Source organism: Vulpes vulpes, chromosome 6 (assembly GCF_048418805.1).
Source record: "Vulpes vulpes isolate BD-2025 chromosome 6, VulVul3, whole genome shotgun sequence".
NCBI lineage: Eukaryota > Metazoa > Chordata > Mammalia > Carnivora > Canidae > Vulpes > Vulpes vulpes.
This window is the reverse complement of record NC_132785.1, coordinates 95998044-96023039: the sequence shown is the minus strand read 5'-3', so window position 1 is coordinate 96023039 and position 24996 is coordinate 95998044. Positions and strand designations below refer to the sequence as shown.

Sequence of the window (24996 nt, the reverse complement as noted above, 5' to 3'; positions counted from 1 at the left end):
GAAATACTATTTTAGGGGATTGTTCTAACATTAAAAGACAGAAACGGGCCAAATGGTTTGTTAGGAAATTTACTTGCAAAACTAAAATCCATGTTACTGCCTTGCATGAGTGGGGTGGCTAGTCACTTTTCCACTTTCTCTTAAATGAGGGCATGATTCCTGACTTATGGCCACCTCTCAAAGCTAGAAGAATGCGTGAGTCTGGCCAAGTGTTTTGAATTGACTTAAGAGAAAGCCATCATAGGATTCATTGATTCCTGTCTACCTGGGGAAGCCAGGTCCTTATCTTCCTTTGGCAGCAATTATGTATCATCTCCCTCCCCAGGGCCAGATTTTTATTGTTGTTGTTGTTCTATTCTTTTGTTTTGGTGATTAAAAATCTTCAGTTTTGGGGCATCTGGGTGGCTCAGTTGGTTAAGTGACCAACTCTTGATTTTTAACTCACGTTATGATCTTGTTGTGAGAGATCAAGCCCCACAATGGTCTCTCTGCTGGACATGGAGCCAACTTAAGATTCTTTCTTTCCCTCTCAAATAAATAAAAAATAAGTAAGTATGTAAATAAATAAATATCTCTAGTATTAATATCAATCTTTGGTTTATTTCCTTCTACATCATATTCTACTCATTTAATGCTGTATTTGACCTCTTAAGCTACCTATCAAGTAGTAAATCTCTCCTAATGTCTCCTAAAGAAATAAGGACTTTTCTTCTGCCTTTATGTATTGCTTTTATCTTCCAATAATCAGTTTCCCCATTGAGCAGAGTAGTGAGGTACCATCATCCCTGGAAAAAGAAGTCTGGAATAACCTACTATGAAAATCAAATGGAGAGAGCCTTTGCCTTTTAGAAGCTCAAAATCTGAGAAAAATCAAAATGATATTGCTTTTTAAATTCAGAATGCATGAATACATCAAACCAACCTAAGTGAAAACCAACATCTACGGGTATGCACCTTATAGAAAGACTCAAAGACTGGGATTCTGGAGGAAGGGGTTCAGAAGGCACATCAGAAGGAAGAAGGAAGCAAGGCCTAAAGACAACTCTGAGGTGACAGCCAACACCCCTCATTTGGGGTGACATGAACAGAGGGCCATGGAGCAGGTGCCCAAGTAGATTTGTGAGAGCTGCTTCTTGAGTAGGATGTGGCGAATATGATGAATCTGTTCTCATTGTCTGAATTCTTAATGCCTTTTCAAACAATCTCTCTAGGCTGTGCATATTACCTCTTAGAGAATAAACATAGCTGAACCTTATTGCCCTCTGTGCTCTTGTTATTTATCATGTTTCATGGATTTAAGAACTAGTGGGCCTGTTTTTTCAGTTCTTAATAATAACCCAAAAAACCTGTTAAGATGCAAGTTCCACTAATTCTCATTTGGTTAATCAAGGATGGATACAGAAATTTTCATTTTTAATGAATATATCAAGTAATTTTTAAAGCTAACAGTTAACAGAACATTGCCCTACTCTTTGCTTCTATTTGCTTCCATCTTTCATACAGTCCTGCCTCATTTTTGGCATTCTTCCAACACACATCATGCTTGTGTATTTGCCCTTTGCCATTAGAGGTCTTTTCTAGTCATCAGCCAGCTAGGTTCTCACTTAAGCTTTAGCTTATCTGTTAGACCTCTCACAGAATTTCATTAATTTTTCTTTGCATCAAACTCTGACTTCTCTCTCAGGCTATAAAACTCCTGGTAATTAATTGAACTTGTTCCCTAATTGCTGTCACTGCAGTTACAAATGATGGTGATACTCTCAAGGTCATTTATATGCTACAAAAAATAAACAGCATTTGCTATACACACAGAACCTTCTGAGGACCTGGAATAGAGGTGTCCTCTCCTATCTGAAAGTAGAGAGTTCTTATGAAACCTCTCATGAGCTGAAATGGCACAAAGTGAAGAAGCAATTACCATTTCATAAAAGGGAAGATTCTCTTTGGATTTCTTTCAGTTTGCAAAATAGGTGCTAGTGTAGGTCTTTTGTAAAAGCAACATGGTGTAAAATGAACTTTCAGATAAAGGGAGAAACCTATGTGCAGAAGACATTGACTCATTAATCTGTACACTCTGTGCAAAAAGTAGCTCACATCATTTTTCCACGTGCCGATTGAAGACAATTGGTCATAAGTGTACATTCCAGTGTTAACTTTTTCCTATTAATCTTGTTTTAGAAAATTCATCTACTGGGTATTTTATTTTATTTTTAAAGATTTTATTTATTTATTCATGAGAGACACAGAGAGAGGCAGAGACACAGGCAGAGGGAAAAGCAGGCTCCCTTTGGGGAGCCTAATGTGAGACTCTATCCCAGGACTCCAGGATCACAACCTGAGTCAAAGGCAGACGCTCAATCACTGAGCCACCCAGGTGCCCCTCTACTGGGTATTTTAAAAGTAACTGCCATATGTCAGCCACTGTCCTAAGTGCTAATGAGACAGTGGTGAGCCTACCTTCATAAAAGATTACAGTCTATTTGGGGAGCAGACAAGAAGCTAAGAGGAATTATGAGCACGTACGTGGTGGTACCTAACCCAGTACTGGAGGGGGTAGGATTGTCAGGGATATGTCTTGAAAAACTAAAAGTAGGACTAAAGATGTCATTGGAGGCTGAATATGTTGACCCTAAATCATGTCCTCGGTGGTTGGTTTCATTGGTTTCACTTAAAATAAAATTCCAGAATTTATTTTCTTGTAATTTTTATATTAATTATGAAATTGCAACAGAGAACAGATATTTAAAAAAAAATAGTCCATTTAACTGAGGACCCTAGGTGTTGGAATTGGACCCCTCTGAGTTTAAATCCAAGCTCTAGCACTTATAAATGGTGTGACTTTGAACAGTTACTTAACTTCTCCAATTCTTAGGCTTCTTACCTGTAAAGCAAAATGGATCACCCCTAAATCACAGGATTGTTGTGAAAAATTAACGTGAAGTGACACATGAAAAGCATCCAGTGCAGTGTCTGGAACATAACAAATGCTCAATAAATTTTAATGTTCTTCCTCCCAACTGCCGTCATTCTCAAATAATTACATTCTGTACTTTAATTAGTCTCCTGACCCCCAAATTCACATGCTGGCTTCGTGCTGAGCATTCCGACTTTCACCTCCAGATTTCCTGTCCTCAGGGACTTTGTGGATGCACTCCCATTTACCCCTTCCACTCTCCCCCACCTCTTGCCCCATAGGCACACATTCTTTGTGTGACTTAGTTTACCCCTCCTTCAGAACTCTGCTTAGACACCGCTTCCTCCTGGAAAGCCTTCCTGACCCTCTTCACTACATCTTGGTTAGCACCTCTCTCACGAGCACTGCAATTCAGTGTCCTTCCCCCTAACAGTGCCTCCCACACTGTATGGTAATTGTGTGCGTGCTCGTCTGCATACCACATACTTGGGGCCCCGTGTGTAACTTGCTCTCCTTTTTATGTCCAGCACCTAGAAGGAAGTCTGGCCTTTGATAAGTTTACAGTAAGTATTTTTGAATGAATAAATGTATCAATTTCCCCCTAATTTTAGGTGAAGAAAGTATTCTATGCATATACAACAGCCGAATTTGGCTTCTCATTATATCTTTTTACAAATCACTTATCTTTTCACCCTTTGCCATTTGGAGTTTTTAAAGTACTTACTTACCTCTTTTGCTGCTTCCCCCTTTTTGTCCAAGTGTGCTCTGCTGTTTGCATCTTTCAATTCAGAATTATTCACGATCAGTGTCTTCCTTTTCAAGTATGAAGCTATGAACTTCTTTCAATAGAAATGGTGAAGATCTTTCAGTATGTTGAATACTACACACACACACACACACACACTTTTTATGTTTGGGGTTTTTTTGAATGACATGTGTTAAATAATTCCCTTTGGTGGTAAATCCCCTAGCTTTAAATAAAGTCATTGTTCAAGACATTTTTAGTGGTTGGTAATTTTTAGCTATTGTTAAAATAGCTCTTTATTTCTCCAACTCTCTGCTCCTTTGTACTGGAAACCAAATATTTGAAATTGTGACATCACCTGCATTGCAATTACTGCTTTACATTTCTGCCTCCCAATTACTGATGAGCATTTGGACTTTATTCATCTTTATTTCTCCAGCACCTCGCACATGCCTGAAACACTGGGCACTCAACTGCTTGTTCAATTAAAAATGTGGGAAAGTGCCTGCCACGAGTATGTTTCCTTACTTGCCACACACAAATCCAGGATTGTTGGAAGTGACGATATGAAGACAGACTTGGAGTCTCACTGAATTTTAATCTGGGGGCTGGGAAACTGAGACTCGGACTAGGACTCATGTGGACTTGGACTCAGAGATATTGTCTCCTCCAGTTTTTAAGAGAGCTAGCAGATTGGCTATAGGAATGATTACCTTTGGAAAGCAGAGAAAAACATGTTTACTTCAAAAGGTAAAGGAATAGGCTATTGACTCAATGTGCCGAGGAGCTGTATCTGGAAAACAATGTGGTCAAGAGTCATTGTGCCAACTCAGGACCTCCCATATCCTCAGTGTTCCAAGGACTATAAGATTTGGTTCTCAGATAGGCTCCGCAGCTGGTTCCCCACAATCACTGCCAGGATGGATGCCAGATGGTAACATGTAGAGACATCATCACCTTGCCTTCTGGCCAGGTTAGCCAACATCGCCAACAAGGCTGTGATGAGGCTTAACCTTGCTTTTAAATATGTATTCATTCCTACTTATCTCCTGTGGATTTCCAAGACATGTAGGTAATAGGCCTGTTAAAAATAGAATTAAATGTGGGAGAATTGCACCAGGGGAGTGTGGTTAGAGAACGGACAACAGGAGAGACTTTTGTGGTGTTGGAACTATTTGGTGTCTTTACTGTGATGATGGATACCCAGACCTGAACAAGTGATAACACTGTAGAGAGCTTAACACACACACACACACACACACACACACACACACACACACACACACACTCACGCTGGTAGAAGTAGAAGGACAAGTCTGAAGAAGGTTGGGGGATTAAATCAATGTGTACGCCCTGATTATGCTACTGTAGTATAGTTTTGCAAAATGTCACCATTGGAGGAAATTACACAAAGTAGTCAAGGATCTCTGTGTATTATTTCTTAAAACTGCAAGTGAATCTACAAGTGTGTAAAAAAATTTTCAGTTAAAAGAAAATGAAAGTAGAGGCTCCTGTCTGGATCTTTCAGGAGAACACTCGATTCTTGATCTCAGGTTGTTAAATTCAAGTCCCACACTGGACGTAGCTTACTTAAAAATAAGTAAGTAAATAGAAGTTTTAAAAATCTTAAAATGAAAGTAAAAAAAGAAATAGGGAACCAAGTCCATAAAGAAAAATGAGTGAAGTAAACGTGCTATGATAAATGTTAGCATGGTTCCTCTGATTTTATATTACATTTGGCTTTGAGCTTCCTGATTGAACAAAAGTCAAGGTAAAAAAAAATGCTTTGTATTCATTCACTTATTAGACACCAAATTATTTGTTAAATAGCCATCATTATCTAATAAAGCATAATTTATTTTACAAAAGTTAACTCCTCCCTCAATATAAATTTGAAAAATAAATTGCCTCATAGTGTATCCTTTGTGTGGATTATGTGAAACTCAAAACACCGTAGTGGAAAAACAGTAGTTCTCCCTGAAACATAACAGTGTTTTAAAGTAACATCCTTTCAGGGTCCTGAGGTAACTTACTGCACTTTGCTTACTACTGTGGGATGGCTTTTTATGTTGAAGTGCACTGTCTAATTTTACTCTTTTCTGAACTGGCACCAGCTGCTATGTACTGAACACCTGGTCTATTTACCTGGATGTGGTAAGCATTATCTTCTTTCTTCTGCTGAGGTATCTGAGTGCAGGGAAGTCAAACTGTGAGAAAGAGTGAGACCAGTAAATGGCTGATCCAGAACCCTTTCTTCTATTACTGCATCTTAAGCAGACTAGATTCACATCCCACAGTCCAGAGAGAAAGCAAGGCTGACTTCAGAGACTCTCAGCACTTGTGTATCCAACTGATCATTTCCTAATCACTGTGGCATCAAGTCATATGGTATCCATTTCAAGAAAGAGAAAGGCAGGAACTAGAAGTCAGAAATGTAATATCTGAGCTGTCTTGTTTTCATTCTGTTGGCGTTAGCCAATGACTGAACAAAACATAACACTGAACACACCGTGTCCTCTCTCTTCATTGAATTCTGAGCCCCAGTCCAGCTCTGTAGAGGCTTGGAGCTGTCCCCTACCTCGGGATTGGCCTTTTCAGGTTCAGAAGCTGTAGACTCTTTGTTTACCCAGCCCCTGGCTCCTCTGGTACAGACAGAGGGTGGTTGTTAGGAAATGTCAGTAGGCAATAAAGTATCCTGGATCACAGCTGGAGTTCTGAAGCCTGGGAAACCTGGATCTGAACCTGACTCTGCCACTGAGGGGCATTGGGGGCGGGGTCAAGTTACCTACTCTGAGCCCCAGATTCTCTTCCCCTCAGCCACCTCCCCTCCCCTGTAAAATGGGAGTATTAACAGCCCTTCCTTTTAAGTATGTTGTAATAAATGAGAGAGTCCATGTGAAATGCTTAGTCTGGTGTCAATCGCTTGGTATATGTTAATGAACGTGTGCTACTTTTGGTATCATTCTTATTCTTTGGAACATGGAATGTTTTTCTCTGCTCTTTGATTTACGTATGAGTTACATTTAATCTTCATTCCACATTATCTGACAGTTGCAAAAGGAAGAATAAGGACTTCTTCTCCACAAACTCCTGATGGTTTGTCTTCAACGGAGGTTAAAAATAGGAAATTAGAATCCTCCGCACATCTAGTAAGGCTATATAAAGAAGGATATTCAAAGAGGGACAACTCTGACACTGGACATTTTCCCTTTCACAGATTTGACTCTTTGACATGTAGCTTTACAAGACAAACATCTCTTTAAAAACCTAAATAACAGCCTTTTCTCCTCCCCATGTATATATGAAACACAGACTGAGCCAGTGTGTACTGCTGCAGAGTCTGCTACTTAAAGCATGGTAGGATGGGGGAAGGGTGCTCACTGTGGTAGGATGGGGGCGTGTGTGCTCACTATGACAGCACTGCTGATGGCTCTGCGTGGTGGTCTAGGTGGCAAAGCCCTCAAAAGATACTGTGCAAACATAACTTGCCCAGTGGCTTATATTTTAATGGGAATTGCTTAGAAGACTTGGTTAGGGCGCCTGGATATTTCAGTTGGTTAAGCATCTGAATCTTGATACTTCAGCCTCAAGTCATGACCTCCATCCTGAGCTTGAGCTACAGTGGGCTCCGCATTGGGCATGGAGCCTGCTTGGAATTATCACTCTCCCTCACATTTTGCCCCTCCCCCACTTGCACATGAGCTCTCTCTCTCTCTCTCTCTCTCTCTCAAATAAATAAGCAAAAAAATATTTTTTTTAAAGAGGAAGAAGACTTGGTTAATAACCATATTGATACTTAGGAGCATTCAAGGGAACTACTTCTTGATTATACTAAACACCTTCTGACATGACTCAAAATACATTGCAAAAATATACTAGACATTATTTATGATAATGGGATATCATTTACCTTCTTTGAGCATAATGACTTAGTATACATACACATATTCAGCTTATACCAGCACATATTTTTCTTGTTCAATCACATGAATGGGCTGAGAGAGTGCTGTACTTCCATGGAGCTGCTAAAACATGTGGTTGAAGGAGACTGGTCAAGACACTCCTGATTTCTTTTAACTTCAAGTATAACATCAGATGTCAGTTTTGCTGAATTATTTTTAAGTCAGTGTCTCTAACCTTCAAGACTCTTAAAAGCCATCATCACTTAGATCAAAGGAAAAACAAGAATATAGTTGGAGCACAGCTCTATATTTTATGCCACAGAAGTCCATGCTAAGAACACTGACGCTGAATCAAGAAGTGGCCATGAGTGTATTTCTGCAATCAGTAGCCCTATGAGAAGACTCATCTGTGTAGATCTTCAGTTAACCAACTTCAAAAGCATTCCTTCAAGGTCACTAGACAAGAACAAAGTCCTTATAAGCATCTTTTAGAATTCACCTCACATGAGTTTTTTGCCTGGGACTCGCTATGAGCATTATTCTGAAAGAAAGAATACCTTTCTGGTCCCAGAAACTTCTAGACTCACTATAACACAGATACAACCCAACACATTTTTTTAAAAAAGGAAATTCCATGATTATTAGGTTAGCTAAGGGTGAAGAGATGCTCATAGTTTAGGAAGCGTTTGATTCAGTAGTGGTGTTTTTATTCCTTTGAGCTCCCATGGCTGTGTGCCACAGAACTTTGCAGTGGGTTTTCTCTGGTACTCATTCTATACAATAATTGACTGTCCTTGTCCTTTGTCTGTTTATTTTTTTTTTCCTAACACAAAGCCCTCCTCTGAAATTCCAAACCTTAACTAGTGAGACTCTGGTTTTGTGGATTCAGGTTGCCTCTTACCGAGAAAACATTTCAGTGCTACTTCAGTGGCTTCTTGGGCTCTCACATTCACATTTTTTAAAATTTTCCTTCTAGATCTGTTAGGGGTGGTTTGCAAAATTGTAACTGTTTGCAAAATTTACTGCTGTGCTGTAAATATTTAATGAGATCATCATTTTTAATCCAGTTTCTGGTCCTTGTTCATTAGTGCATGTTCAGCAGAGGAAACTTTTTGTGTGTGTGTGGTGACTTTGTGCTAATAAAGCACTATTGCAAAATCATCAGTATCTCCTTTCTATGCTAAATGATTTATTGAAAATGTTTCTTTCATATTGAGGTACAAGGCCAATTTTTCAATAGCAACCGATTTCTTTAATTATTCTGTAGCTTTCTGTCAAAGTGGTCAATGATGACCTTCGAAGAAAATGTTGAAAATGTCTAACTCATTCATGGTGAGGATCATGTGTAGGATATGGAGACAGAAGGTGTTGTTGCTCTTCACTGGAACAAGAAGTCTATATAATAAATGAGGGACCAGGAAAAATACACCAGTGTTAACCCTGATATATATATATATATATATATATATATATATATATATATATATATATAACCTCAGTCTGTCAGCAGGAATGCTTCTGGCTACAAGTGACAGAAAAATCCAAACTAGTATCAGTGTGAACCAAAAGGACATTGAGTGTGCACTTAATAAGAAGTGTAGAAGTAGGTGATACCAGAGACACTGATGGCTCAACACAGCCACAATATGATGGCACTATACCATTTACAGTTATCATGCCTTCTCCTCATGATCACAAGATGGCTGCAGTGGTTCCAACCATCATGTCCTCAAAGAAATCGGGAAGCAGCAGAGTGAGAAACAAGTTCTCCTCCTTGCTTTTTCATCAGGAAAACAATTTTTCCCAGAAGCCCTCCAACAGACTTTCTATCTTATTGGCTAATACCTGGCTTAATTGCCACTGCTTTGTGCAAGAGATTCTGAAAAAGCTATTGGGTGTGTGTGTGAGGGCGGGGAGTGAGAAGGAGATAAAGAGAGAGAGAGAACATTATTATATAAACAATTAGCCACTGACCAACAGGTAGCAATGAAAGAAACTTAAAATCTGGGGCCACTCATAGTTAGAGGGCAGGAATGAAAATCCCTAGGAAGAAGAAAGTCTGCAAATAGAGTTATGTCCCTGGTCGAGTGGAAATGTGCAGACTGCAGAAACGAATTCAAGTTATGTCCAGCAATAGAAATTCTGAGAAATGTGAGGGGAAGGAAGGACCAGGAAAAGGACAGCGATAAACTCAGGTTGTCAAGGAGCTCCAGAGAGCAATTTTGGCTGGAGCCACAGTTGTGCTGTCAGGAGAGGCTGAGACAGAGAACAAGGCTGGCTTGGAGGGTGGGCTAAGTAGTGATCCAAGCTGCCATGCAAAGCTGCCAGGTTGTGCCCTTTGTAAGAGTGCCTGGCCAACATGGCAAATGAGGCTTAATTCCAGCTCCCACTCTGGTCACCAAGCCTCATGCCAAGATGCAGCCTTGCAGCCATCTGGAGAAGGAATCTTTTTTTAACTGCATATAATCTTTTTTTTAATTCCAGTACTGTTAACATACAGTATTATATTAGTTTCAGATGTACAATATAGTGATTCAACAATTTTATACATTATTCAGTGTTCATCGTGATAACTGTACTCTTAATCCCCATCATCTATTTCACTCATCCCCCCCACTCACCGACCTCCCCTCTGGCACTATCAATTTGTTGTCTATAGTTAAGAGTCTGTTTTTTGGTTTGTCTCTTTTTTCTTTGCTCATTTGTTTTGTTTCTTAAATTCTACATATGTGTGAAATCATACGGTATTTGTCTTTCTCTGACTGACTTATTTCACTTACCATTATACTCTCTAGATCCATCCATGTCATTGCAAATGGCAAGCTTTCATTCTGTTTTGTGGCTGAATAATATGCTTTTGTTTATATACACTACATCTTCTCTATCCATTAATCTATTAGCAGACACTTGAGCTGTTTCCATATCTTGGCTATTATAAATAATGCTGTGATAAACATAGGGTGCATATATCTTTGTGAATTAGTGTTTGCATATTCTTTGGGTAAATACCCAGTACTGTAATTACTAGATCATATGATAATTCTATTTTTAATTTTTTGAGGAACCTCAATACTATTTTCCACAGTAACTGCAACAGTTGGGATTCCCACCAGCACTGCAGGAGGGTTCCTTTTTCTCCACACCCTTGCTAACGCTTGTTTCTGACATGGTTTTGTTTTATTTATTTTTTTATTTTTAAGTCATCTCTACCCTCAGTGTGGGGCTTGAACTCACAGCCCTGAAACCAAGATTCACATGTTCTTCTGACTGAGCCAGCCATGCACCCTGGTTTCTTGTGTTTTTTTATATTAACCGTTCTGACAGGTATGAGGTGATGTCCCCATTTTTTCACTTTCTTGATGGTATCCTTTGATGCACAAGAGTGGTTTGGTTTCTTTTGGAAGTAAAAAAAAATTATCAAAACTGAAGTCCAATTTATCTATGTTTTCTTTTGTTCCTTGTGCTTTTGATGTCGTATCTAAGAAACCTCTGCCTAATCCAAGGTTATGACAATTTTTGCCTGTTTTCTTCTAAGAGATTTCTAGTTTTATCTCTTTCACTAAGTCTTTGATAAATTATGAGTTAATTTTTGTATATTGCATAAGGTAGGTGTCCAACTTTGTTCTTTTGTATTGCAGGTTGTCCCAGCACCATTGTTGAAATATTGTTCTTATGCCCCTTGAATGGTCTTGACATCCTTGTTGATTATCAATTGACTGTATATAAAAGGGTTTATTTTGAGAATTTCAATTTTATTCCACTGACCTATATGTCTAGCCTTATGCCAGTGGCACACTGTGTTGACCACATTGTCTAGTGTAGCTTTGTAGTAGGTTTTGAAATCAGGAAGTGTGAGACCTACAACTTTATTCTGTTTCAGGATTGTCTTGTCTGTCATGGGTCCCTGGCATTTCCATACGAATTTTAGGATTAATTTCTTGATTTATGAAAGAAAAAAAACTTAGCTTGGATTTTGACAGGGATTGTGTTAAATCTGTAGATTAATGTGGGGAATATTGCTTATATCTTAACAATATTAAGCCTTTCAATCTATGAACAAAAATGTCTTTCCATTTAATTAAGTCTTCTTTAATTTCATTCAACAATATTATATAGTTTTCAAAGTATAAGCTTTACATTTTCTCTGTTAAAAGTCATGCCTAAGCATTTTATTCTTTTATATGCTATTGTGAATGTAACTTTTTTTAACTTCATTTTTGGGTTGTTCACTGCTAGTGTGTAGAAATACAGTTGGTTTTTGTACAGTAATCTTAAATCCTGCAAACTGCTAAATTTGTTTATTGCCTCTAAATATTTTTTTTGATTCCTTATAATTTTCTATATACAAGATAATTTTGCCTGAGATAGTGTTACTTATTCATTTCCAATCTGGATCAGTTTTATTTCGTTTTCTTGTTACATTGCCCTGGCTAGGATCTCTAGTGCAATATCAAAAGAAATTGCCAGAACAAACATCCTTGCCTTGCTCCAGATCTGAAGGGGAAAGCTTTTGATCTTTTGCCACTAAGTTAGCTGTGAGGTTATTTTGAGATTTCTTTTTATCAGGTTAGGGAAGTTTCCTTCTATTCCTAGTTTTTTGAGCATTTTTTATCATGAAAGGGTGATTGATTTCTCAAATGTCCTTTTCTGCATTAAGATGATTATGTGGGTCTTGTCCTTTATTCTGTTAATAGTGTATTACATTGGTTGGTGTATTACATTGGCTGTTTTATCACTGGCATAAATCCCACTTAATCATAATGTATCTTTTTTTTATATATTGATGGATTCAGTTTGCCAGTATTTTGTTGAGAAATTTTGCATCTATATTCATAAAGAATATTGATCTGTAATTCTCTCTTTTTTTCATAATGCCATTGTCTGGTTTTTATCAGGGTGATAGTGACCTCATCGAGTGTAATGGAAAGTTTTCCTACTTCCTCTTATTTTTGGAAGAGTTGTAAAGGATTGATGTAAGTATTCTTTAAATGTTTGGTAGAATTCACTAGTTAAAACATCTGGACCTGGGCTTTTCTTAGTGGGAAGTTTTAAAATTACTAATTCAATGTCTTTTCATCTCAATCTATTCTTATTTTCTACTTCCCCTTGAGTCAGGTTTGGTAGTTTACGTCTTTCTAAAGATTTGTTCATTTTCATCTAGGTTATCTAATTTGTCTGTAGTTGTTCATTGTATTTCCCTATAATCCTCTTAATTCTGTAAGGTTGGTAGCAATGTCCCCTCTTTCATTGCCAATTTTAGTAATTTGAGTTTTATCTGTTCTTCTCAGTCATTCTAGCTAAACGTTTGTCAACTTTGTTGATCTTTTTAAAGAACCAACTTTTGGTCTCATTGATTTTCAATATTGTTTTTCCTATTTCATTAATTTCCACTGTAATCTCTATCATTTCTTCTGTACGCTTGCTTTGGGTTTAGGTTGTTCTCCTTTTCTAGTTTCCTAAGACAGAAGTTTAAGTTATTGACTTTTTTTTTCTATCATAGGCGTTTACAGCCATACATGTCCCTCTAAGTATTACTTTGGCTCTACTCTGAATATTTATTTCATTTTCATTCATTTTGAAATATTTCTAAATTTCCCTTGTGATTTCTTCTTTGACCCATTGCTTATTTAGAAGTGTATGGATTAAATTTCACATATTTGTGAATTTGTAAATTTCCTGGTTATCTATTTCTAATTTTATTCCAAGTGGTTGGAGATGATCATGATAAATAACATCAAAAAAGACAATAGAGATGGATCTGGAGGGTATAATGTATGTGAAATAGGTCTGTCAGAGAAAGATACCATGTAATCTTACTCATATGTGGACTATAGAAGACAAAAGAGAAAAAGAGACAAACCTTAAAACAGACTCTTAACTATAGAGAACAAACTGAAAGAGATGAGAGGGGAAGTGGGTAGGGCAATAGAAGACATAGGAAAAGGGGATTAAGAATATACTTAATCATTATGAGCACTAAGTAATATATAGAATTGTTGAATCACTATATTATACACCTGAAACTAATATAACATTGAATGTTAACTACACTGAGATTTAGAAAGACAGATAATAGAAGCTGACCCATAGATAATTGGATATTGAAGTTAAAGTATTTTAAAAAACTATTATAAATGTGTGAAAGAAAGTGGATAAAAAGATGGATAATTTCAACAGAGAAAAGCTATTTATAAAAGTAAAATGAAATGAACATTCTAGAACTGAAAAATAAAATTTCTGAAATTAAAATTTAGTTAGCTACATGTAATAGCTCTCTGGACACAGAAGGAGATAAAATTAGTGAGTTCAGAGGTAGCTCAATAGGAAATATCCAAAATGGGAAAGAAAGAAAGAAAGAAAGAAAGAAAGAAAGAAAGAAAGAAAGAAAGAAAGAAAGAAAGAAAGAATAGAGTATAAGAAACTTGTCAGAAGACTGAACCTATGAATAATTGAATTTCTAGGAAAGGAGAGAGAAATGGGGCAGAAGGAATATTTGAAGAAATATGGATGTGATTTTTTTTCAAAATTGATAAAGGCATCAATCAGTTTTTGATTTGAGAAGATCCATAGACACCAAAGTAAATATAACCTTATTGTAATCAAACTACATAAAACCAAAGCAAAAGATAAAAATCTTTAAAACAGCCATAAAAATAAGAAACATTACTTTCAAAGAAGCAAGGGGATTAACTGCTGACTTTTCAACCAAAACTAGGACAATCAGTGGGATAAAATGTTTAAATTGCTGTAAGAAAAAAAATCTGCCAAATTAGAGCTCTTTGTGCAGTGAAACTACCATTCAAAAATGAAAGGAAAATAAAGGTATTTTAAGACAAAAAAAAAGCTGAGAGAGTTGGTTGCCAAGACCAGAACTGAAAGAAATAGCAAAAAAAATTCTTTGGGTTGAAAGAAAATGATCCCAGATGGAAATATGGTAGGGCGAGATGAAGAACATTGGAAAAAGCATATATGTGAAAAAATGTAAAATACTATCAACTTTTTAAAAACAAAATTATTATGTTGTTTGGTGTTTATAACAACAATTCTAGTTTAAAAGTGGCAGGCAGTAAATGGAGTTCACAATTCTAAGATTCTTTAATTGCATAGGAAATTGTAAAAGTACTATATAAGATAGACTCCAGGAAGTTAAGGATGAATGTTATCATTGTAAGCTAATCACCAAAGTATTTTAAAAGGTGCAACCAGGGATGCCTGCGTGGCTCAGTGGTTGATCGTTCTGCCTTCAGCTCAGGATGTGATCCCGGAGTTCTGGGTTTGAGTCCCGCATCAAGCTCCTGCATGGAGCCTGCTTTTCCTCCCTCTGCCTATGTCTCTGCCCCCTCTCTGTGTCTCTCATGAATAAATAAATAAAATCTTTTAAAAAATAAAAATAAAAAGTGCAACTAAAGATTATTGTGGGAAATAAATGGATTAACAAAAATCATGCTTGCTTATTTTTAAAGAAAGGCAGAATAAAGGGGCAAAGAAGAAATGTGGTGAATAAGAAATAAATAGCAGGATGATGGACATAAATCCAGACATATCAATGATTATATTAAATGTAAATTGACTTGACACTCACCTTAAAGAAAACAAAGATTACTAGCCTGAATTAAAAACAAGACCCAAGAATATACTGTTTTTAAGAACATAAAAAGATACAGATAGTTTGAAAGTAAAGGATGGAAAAAGACTTACCATGTGAACACCAACCAAAAGAAAGCTGTTGTGTATATATCCATATCAGCCAAACTAAATTTTAAGTCAAGAGTGATACTAGAGATGAGGATTATTTCATAATGATAAAAGGGTTAACTCAACAGTAAGACATGATAATTCTAAATTGATAAGACCCCGATATATATTAAGTTATATAAATGGACAGAATTGAAAGGAAAAATAGAGCAATCAACATGAAAGTGAGATGTTGGATATACTTATTTCAATATCTGGCAGACATACAGTCAAAAAATTAGTAGGGAGGTAGATTATTTGAATAATACTGTTAATCAATGTGACCATATGGACATTTATAGAACACCCTTAAAACTTTAGAATATACATTCATCTCCAATTCACACATATATCAAAGTAAATCATATTCAGGACACCTGGGTGGCTCAGGTCATGAATTTGGGGTCGGGAGATGGAGCCCTGAGTCGGGCTCCATGTTCAGTGCTTTTCTCCCTCTCCCGTTGCCCCTCCCCCTGCTCTCTATCTCTCTCAGATAAATAAATAAATCTTTTAAAACAAATAGGTCATACTCCAGACTCCAAAACAAGTCTTGACAGGTTTCAGTGGATTAAAATTGTACAGTTTGTTGTCTGACTACAGGTGAATTAAACTGAAAATAAACAATAGGATAGTTAGAAAAAATCCTCAGAAGTTTATGATTCTATATAATCAATGGACCAGAGAAAAAAAATAACAGTGACTGTTAGAAAATATTTCGAACTGGACAATAATATGAACATAATGTATCAAAACTTGTAAGTTGCCACTAAAACAGTGCTTAGAGGGAATTTTATACTTTTAAATGAATATGAATATATTAGAAAAGAAGAAAGGCTGAAAATAATCTAAGCTTCTATTTTGTGGAGCTAATGAAAGAAAAATAAAAAGTAAAAGAAGGAAATAACAATAATAGTAATAGAATGAAATAGTATATACAAAGATATACAAAAGAGAAAAAACAAAAGGAAAATTTGATTCTTTAAAGTTCATTCATAATAGTGATCAACCTCCAATAAGATGATCAAGAAATCAAGAGAAAAATTAAAACATAAAAGTTACCAATATGACAAATGAAAAAGCAGACATGGCTACAGTTCCTTCAGATTATAAAAACAGGAATGCCTGGGTGGCTCAGCAGTTGAGCATCTGCCTTCAGCTCAGGGCATGATCCTGGGGTTCTGGGATCAAGTCCCACTCCAGGCGAGGAGCCTGCTGCTCCCTCTGCCTATGTCTCTGCTTCTCTCTCTGTGTCTCTCATAAATAAATAAATAAAATCTTTTTTAAAAATTATAAAAACAAAATTATGATGTAAATAATTTATACCAATAAATTTGACAACATATTTAAAATAGATGAATCGATTTGAGGAAAATAAAACTTAAATAAAATTGACATAAGCAGAAGTTAAAAATCAGAATAATCCCATATATATTAAGGAAATCTATAATTTAAAGACATCTCACAAAGAAAACTAAGTCTAGAAGGGTTCACTTGTGAATTCTTCCAAACATTGCAAAAAGAAATAATACCACCTTACATAATTTCTTTCAGAAAATACAGGGGGAAGTAATACTAGTCAGCCTGTTTTGCGAGGCTAGCATAACCCTAATACAAAAATTTAAGGATTTTACAAGAAAAGAAAGGAAGAGGACAGACCTCATGAATATAGATAGATAGAAGAAGTCTACACAAATCTTTAGGTAAATTGACTCGAAATTGAGTAGCAATATATAAAAAGAATGTCACATCAGAGCCATATGGGATATATTAGAGGAATACAAGGCTGGTTTAACATTCAAAATTCAATCCATGTAATTTATGTATTAACTGAATTAAGGATAAAATCCCTGTGATCATTTCAATAGCTTCAGTAGAAGCATCTGATAGAATTCAATAACTGTTCATGACAAAAACTCTCAAAAAACTAGGGATAGAAAGCATTTGCCTTAATCTGATAAAAGATAGCTAAAATATTCACAAGCAACATCATATTTAATGGTCAAATTTTGAGTATACTTTTCCCCTAAATCCAAGAATAAGACAAAGAATATATACCCTTTACCACTTCTACTCAATATTGTATGTGGAATTCAGTGCAGTTAAGTTAAAGAAATAAAAGTATAAAGATTGGAAGGAAGAAATAACACTATATCTATTCAGAGAAGATATGATTAGATACATAGAAAATTCAAAAGAATCCACAATTAAAATTAATAAGTGAGTTTATTAGCAAGATCATTATCCAAAAATCTATTACCTTGGTATAGTCTTTTACATCTCTACTTTTAACTTCACTGTGTCAGTATGTTTTAGAACTTTTAGAACTTTCTTTTATTAATAGCCTTTAGCTAGATTTTTTTCATCCAATCTAAGTGTTTCCATCTTTTTGGTTGACAGTATTTGTATATATTTATGTTTTCTAATACTTTATTTTATGCTTTCTATTTACTAGTTCTTTATTTTGCTTCTCATTTTTTTCTTTTCCTGACTTCAATTTAATTTATTAATTACCTTGTTTATACATTTTATTCATGTAGAAGTGATATGTTCTAGTTATTTCTAGCAGTGACCCTTAAAGGTTTAACCCACAAATTTGACTTTTCATAGTCTAAAATTAAGTTCTCAAAAAAAGTAATATCTCTAATATTCTGAATAGTACTAGGACATTAGGATGCTCTTACTTTTATCACTCCTTCCTACCTTATGTTCTATTTTTGTCTATTACTTTAATTTCTCCTTTCTTTTATAACCCCTCAAATTAGCCATTACAAATTTTTACACTTAGCCTTCTTTCATGCATTTCCCTTCTTTCTTCTGAGTTCAGTTTTCTTCTGCCAAAATTGCCAACCTTGGTTGCTTTTTCTGCAGGGTTTGTGGTTAGGAAATTCTCTCGTTTCTTACATTTGAATATACCTAGATTAGTCTCGCTGGGTACAGAATTCTAGATGCCAGCTATTTTCCCTCGCTACTTTGAGGACATTATTCCATTGTCTTCTGGCTTCAGTTAATGAAAAGACTGTAGCTGGTCCAAGTTTCTCTGAGGCAATGTGTCTTTTACTTATGCCTACTTTTGAGATTTCCTCTTGTCTTTGATGCCCTGCATAGTTTCACTATGATGTAGGTCAGGGTATTGATTTCCTCCTGTCTTGCTCACGGCTATAATGTATGTCTTTTAACGATTCTGGAAAACCCTAAGCCAAATTTGGATAAATTACTCAACTTCTCAAGATGTTATTCCTCTCCTTGAAACTCTGCAGTGTTTTCTTCATTTACTGACGGTATTATTACTTGGATCTGTCTTACTGTCCCCTGCATCAGTCTGTGATTAAATTTCCATATCTTAAGCCAGGAAAGCCCTGTCACTCAAACTGGTGATCCTCTCTCTTTTTTTGTTCATAATGCAGCTTTATGACCATCTATTCTCTGAAGCCTTTCCTGAAGCCTCTTCTTCCCCCAATCATTGTGTATCCACTCTTTCCTGCTCATACACCTGTCAGTTGATTGCATTTATCTATTTATGTGTAAATACCCACTCCCCCACCCCACTAAACTCAAGTTTCTAGTGGGCAATTCCTTTTGTATTTATAGAATCAGGCACTTAGTTTGGGCTTCATAAATGTTTGCACATTGAATGGATGAATGAATCAAGAAAAAGAAGGTAAACACCATCTAACTCATAGGGATCTTGTAACAACTAAATATATACCATATGAGAAAGCACCTGGTAAATAAAAAGTGATAATCTGTTGTTTAAATTGAAGGCAATTTATGCATTATTTTGGTGCAGTGGATTATGTACCAAATTGGTTGTTACTTTACTTTTCTTTATTCCATATGGCATAAAGCAGAGTTCTGGGTGTTCTTTGATCATAATGAAGTACTTTTTTGGTTTTGTGCCTTTTCTTCCAATTGCTATACTTCCCAGAGCATTAAAAACACACACAAAAAACAAGGAGTTCTATGAGCTTAATATAATTTACCAGCTATTACATTCTGTCCTGAAACTCAGTGCATTTGTAAATGCTCTTCTCCCATTTAGCCTAATGTCTTTCTCCTTTTTTTTGTTTGTTTGTTTGGCGTCTGCTCTAATTTTACCTTATGAGATAGACCTTTGCTGGCCCTCCTCATAAAATAGTAAGCTTTCACCCCATTCCATTCTCTATCCCCTTTACCTGCTTTATTTCCCTCTGTACACCTGTCCACAAGTGAAATATACATTTGCCTCTTTTATTATTATCTGCCCATCCTACTAGCATATAAGCTTCTTAAAAATAGTAATTTTGCTTTTTGCCTAGAACGGTATCTAGAATAGAGTAGATGCTCTGCAAATGTTTATCGAATACATGTATCAATATAGGTGTCACTGATTCTCATCAGTAAAATCCCGGGGCTACAAAAAAACAGACGCCATACAGCCACTCTGGGCATGGTAGTCTTTAACATTTCTCTGAGATGAGATTTCAAAACTTGACTATTTTGTTTTTCCTTAGAACGGAATGCCTACAGCATGATTTCATCCTGAAAACTAAAGACATCACTTCCTCTCCTGGCAGGCACCTAAACCAAGTTCTGAGCTGGCTGTGTACAAAGCCCGTCTGTTCTCTCCTGGTTTAAAGACAGTGGCAGTTCCTGCCCGCTTTTAGCAAGCTTTATTTTGCTTTCTGTTTTCTTTCACCACTCAAGGACAATTTACATATCTTTTCTACCCATTTTATCATTTTGATCTTGGCAAGAGCTTTCAATTAATACTGTGTGGCGACTTGTGCAAAGAAAGTGCCCACTTTAGCATGTCTTCAAGAAACAAATTATTTCATAGAAACAGAAATCTAAAGCTATACTTCATTTGTGTAATTCATTTCTCATTATGAGAGGAAGGTGATAAATACTTCCTGAAGGCCACATAACTAACTTTTGTAAGTAGGTCTAATGCCCAGAACCCCCTCCTCCAATTCTCAGTCAAGTTCTTCACACTTTTCTGCCCGATTTTTCTTTAATAAATTCATTTATGTTTCTTCTACCACCTATGCCTTAACTGAAAGCCCCCCAGTTCTTATTTCATGGGTGTGGAATCTCTGTGGTATCAGACCCCTTACCTCAACCTTCAACTATCAAACTGCTCTCTTGACTATTGGGGCATCATCAAGCTTTTTTTGTCTTCAGATTCAGCATGGCTAAAAGGAATGTGGTCTTTCAGTGAAGCTGACATTCCAAGGTCAGCTCTGTGGCCAATGTACATGTGTGGCCGGAGACGTCTGACATAGCTCCCCACCACCTGAGGGAGAGCCGGCCTCCGCCTGTTCTCCCTTGCCAGGGATGTCCTGCCCTAGCCTGCTGCCCAGTACTGACTGTCAGGTTAGCAATGAACGGTGGCTCTGGTAAAGTGGTAGACACTTAATACTCACCACTAAGGCTAACTGGGGGGCACCTTCTGGACTCAGGGCTGATGACCGTGGCTATCATTGGACTGGCAGTGCCTCCTAGTGGCCGAGGTGCCAAAGGTCTTCAACTCAAAAGTAGCCAGCATAGGCAGCCCACATGGCAAACCCTTCCTTCTGAATTTCATCCCCACCTGTTTTTAGTTTGTCGAGCCCTACTTCACAGTGAGGATTCAGTGCTGGTAGGATCATCAGATCTTTTTCAGTATTTTTTGACTGAATTCCCAAACATGACCATGTTGATGAAAAAAAAATTCAGAGTGGGGCTGGAAATACACATATACAAATAAAAATACGTGTGTGTATATGTATGTATATATATGTATATATGTATATATATGTATATATGTATATATACATACACATATATATGTATACATATACACACACACAATCAACTAGAGCACATCAGTTTGAAAAGTGCTTTGTAATAACTCTATTCCTTCCTGTCAGCCCCGTGGTAGCTCTGATACCCCTTCCTCTTGGAGACTTCAGCTCAGAAGTGCCAAATCATCCTCCTGATCTTTCTTATTAAACTTCCTTAGTAATTTCAGTTATGTTACAGAGCTATGGAGAGAGGCTCGGTTTCTCTAGAAGCTTGCATCCTAAAAAGAATATACATGATCCCAAAGATCACATTTCAAAGTGTATGCTGCTCATAAAATGAAAGATAAATCATAGCTAGAAGCATAACCTTGAGACTACGGTCTTTAAGTCCTTCCTGCTGCAGGATGTGCAAATGTAGATTTGGGTCTGGCAAGGAACCTCTCTGGGAACTGTGGAAGAATCGTGAAGGCTCCATTTCTCCTTGAGGGAGAGACAGAAATGCTGTGTAACCGCTAATGTCATGCCACAGCAAATAAAATGGGAACTCCTCCTTCTGTATGCCCCTGTGGTTCCAAAGGTGTCCTCTGGCCCCTTGTTAGATTTTGTCTTCCTGAGGGTACCTTCACCAGGACTGTCTTTCCCAGACAATACCCAAACTCCTGTCCTTTCTGTGTGCTATCTCTACTTTTTCCTCATCAAATTGCACCTATCCCCTGTCCATTCATTCTCTCAAGGCCTTGATGTATAATCTGATAAAGAATTTCATGGCCAAATTTAAATAGGTCACCACCCACTGTTGATCTCCTCCCATTGACATCTGCATTGTAACGGGGGACTTGAATCTCTTGACTCAAGGGGTTTGGAAACCAACTTTGTATCTCCCAAATGATACACACAGCCCACCTCCATCTGCCCCCAACATTCGATCCCAAAGATGATGCTATTGAGGCAAAATACCCTTTGCTTCCCCGAGTTCTGTTTGGATGTCCCCACAACTGACCTCTCGCAGTGTCAGTGCAGTGACCAAGAACTATCTGTGCAGGAGTCCCAGGGCTTTGAACCTGAGCCTACAGCCACCTCATCCTGATAGATATTCATTCATTCAAACCACAAAGTGAGCTGGAGAAGACAGGCGGCAGGAGAAACACACAAGACCTACTGAGCAGCAACAGGATGTCTTTCCAGTGATTGTGGCTTGCCAACAAAGGTTTTGGATAGCCTAGAACATTCCATAAAGAGGGAGAGATCTGGCGGTTGCCTGGAAGATACCAGGCAATTAAAATAAATAGGGTCTGGGGGCATCTGGATGGCTCAGGGTTGAGCACTGGCCTTTGGCTTGGGGCCTGATCCTGCAGTCCCGGGATCGAGCCCCCAGCGGGCTCCCCAGAGGGAGCCTGCTTCTCCCTCTGCCTGTGTCTCTCATGAATAGATAAATAATTTTTTTTATTTAATTTTTCCAAATAAGTCGGGGCCAGAATGTAAAGATATGGGGAAGAGAGAGGACAATTAGAGGGGGGCATTCTGCTGGAAGTCCGCCACGTGCACTGCCATCACCTGCGTCTCTTACCCTACAGGTTTCTCGGGTGTCTAAGAAATTTCTAGAATACGCTCCCTGTGTCAAGAACTCCCAGGAACAGCCCAAGTGCCGCACTCTGATCCTCTCCCTTGGCCCTTTCCCCTCCTCTTCCCTCGCACACCTCGCCCGTCTCCTGTGCCTCCCAGGGCAGCCCCGCCCCCAGGCCGGCCCGCGGGCCCAGCCGGCGCTCCGGCGTCGAGCGGCGGCCGCAGCCCCGTGCGCACGGGCAGCCCCGGGGCCGCGCCGCGCTGATTCGCTGCGGCGGAGACTGCGGCGCTCGCGACGCGCCCGCCCCTCGCCGCGCGCCGGCTGGTGCAGCCTGTCAGTCTGCAGCCGCGCGGCCACCGCGAGCCCTGCCGCTGCAGCCGGGGCGCCGACCTGAGCGCCCGCTCCGCGCCCCCGAGGACAGCGCCGGCAGCCCCCGACGCCCGCACCATGCAGGCCACGGCCGATTCCACCAAGATGGACTGTGTGTGGAGCAACTGGAAAAGTCAGGGTATTCTCTTTATTTCGGTAGTGCATGCCTGCGGTGCACGGGAAGCCCGGGACCCGGACTCGGCCATTGTGCATCATTTCACCTGTGGGACCTCTGCATGCTTCATACCCAAGAGATTTTTGTTGGGGGGGGAACGGGGAAGGGGGGCAGAGTAAACTTGTCATGTCAAAAATCAAAATGGATGGTGTTTGGATTCTTTTTCCTTTCCTTTTTTTTTTTTTTTTTAACCCCCCACCCCCAACCCCTTTGTTTTCTTGTTGTAACGCTAGAAATTTAAATAATGCATCAGTTGCCTCCTCCCGGAGCTCTTTTGGGATCCGTTGATCGTTCAGTACCTGTTTAATCTCTTCTCATCCCCGGAGTTAAAAATGCTTTCTTATTGTTCCGTGCATCCCAGTGCATTTGATTTCTGCCGAAAGGTTGGAATCTCCTGGTAGAGCCATTAAGTGAGAGGGCTCTAGTGCATCCTTTTAAGAGGACACACCCATTTCAGGGTTGTTATTTGTGGTCACACAAAGGAGCCTGGAAATGCAGACTAGCTCTGGAAATCCTGAAAAATATGATGGCGCAGCCACCTATCAGGATGGTTCACTTTGAGATATTTCAGGGGTTTTGTCTGTCGTGGGGGTAACCTGTAACTCCTATTTATTAATAGTGGGTATCTGTGGAGCAAATGGAGGAGGCATAAAAAGCAGTGCGGGGTGCCCCCCGGTATAACAGATTTATTTTGAAACAGTCCATATTAGCACTGGGTGTGGCCACCCTCCAGCCTCGCTTGGATTGCTCTTCAGCCATTTTTATTCAGCCTCATACTTCACACATCCATCTCTCCTTTGTTACATTAAGATTCTCTCTTCCACCTTGCTCGGTTTGAGATTATGAGGAGAAAGGGAGAATTTGGAAGAATGAAAAGGTGGGTGGGAAACTCGGGTGTCTGTAAGACGAAAGGCCTTTCAATATTTAACAAATAAGGTTCTGAAGAAGGTGCATTTGACTGAACCTGAAGGGTCCCCGCATCCCTCAGGGGACCAAAAATAGTCTGGAGCAGAAGCTGAGTTTTTTTTCAGCCTGGCATCTTCCCCTTGTCATTTTATATCACAAAGAGTAGAATGGCTTTTCGTCTCTAGGGACCACATAGGATTTTTCTTCAGTAAATGTTTTAAGCTAAGGCAGAAGTAAACATGAACCTCAGAATTAAGAACACATTTGCTCTGTCTCTTAATCGTGGGTTTGGGTGGCGGTGACATAAAATAGAACAGTTGAGTTGAAATTATGTGGGTCTTTTGGAGATACAACTGTGAAAAGTAAATAAATGAGCCTAATAAATGTGAAAGCAAGGAAATAAGAAATGTATGGCAGTTTAAGGGCATAATTGTAGAGAATGATGACACAACATGAAATCGCATGTTTTATCCAGAAGGCAGTTGTGAAAATGCTTGGTGACGTTTCATTCTTATGTGTTAGACTCATCAGTTTATTTGATATACACACTTCACAAACAACTATGGCTTGATATAAAGCAAGTTTAGTTGAACGCAAAGACATTTAAAAAAAGTTGGTTTTTAGACAGTGATTCTGGGTTTCTTCTATTCTTACCAAAAGTAGATGCCAAAACATGGCAGATTTTCTGTTTTATTTGCATAAGACACTATTTCATTTCAATCCCATGTGTTTTGCCTCAGTTGATTTTCTCACTGCAGGGGTTAAAAAGATGCATGGCTGTTTATAACCAGACAATAACACAAATGTCATCATTTGTCTATTGAAGACAATCATTTTCATTTTCAGTCTACAGCTACTTGTGAAGATTAATGCAAGATCGTTGAAGTTCTTTTACACTCCATGACCTTTGGTCGTCTTCAGTACC

The 24996-nt window shown here is 38.2% G+C and overlaps 1 protein-coding gene across 4 annotated transcripts in view; it reads left to right on the top strand.

Annotated features, from left to right (window-relative positions):
* RTN1 (reticulon 1) overlaps positions 1-24996 on the top strand; it is a 216728-nt gene that overhangs the window by 168555 nt on the left and 23177 nt on the right. The window contains exon 1 of one of the 4 annotated variants that reach the window (XM_026000594.2): positions 22820-23129. The exons of the other annotated variants lie outside the window; for them this stretch is intronic. Within the exon in view, the coding sequence (XP_025856379.1) occupies positions 23069-23129 (61 nt within the window). The 5' untranslated portion in view covers positions 22820-23068. Of the gene's footprint in view, positions 1-22819; positions 23130-24996 lie in introns of those variants that run through there. 4 annotated transcript variants of the gene reach the window in all.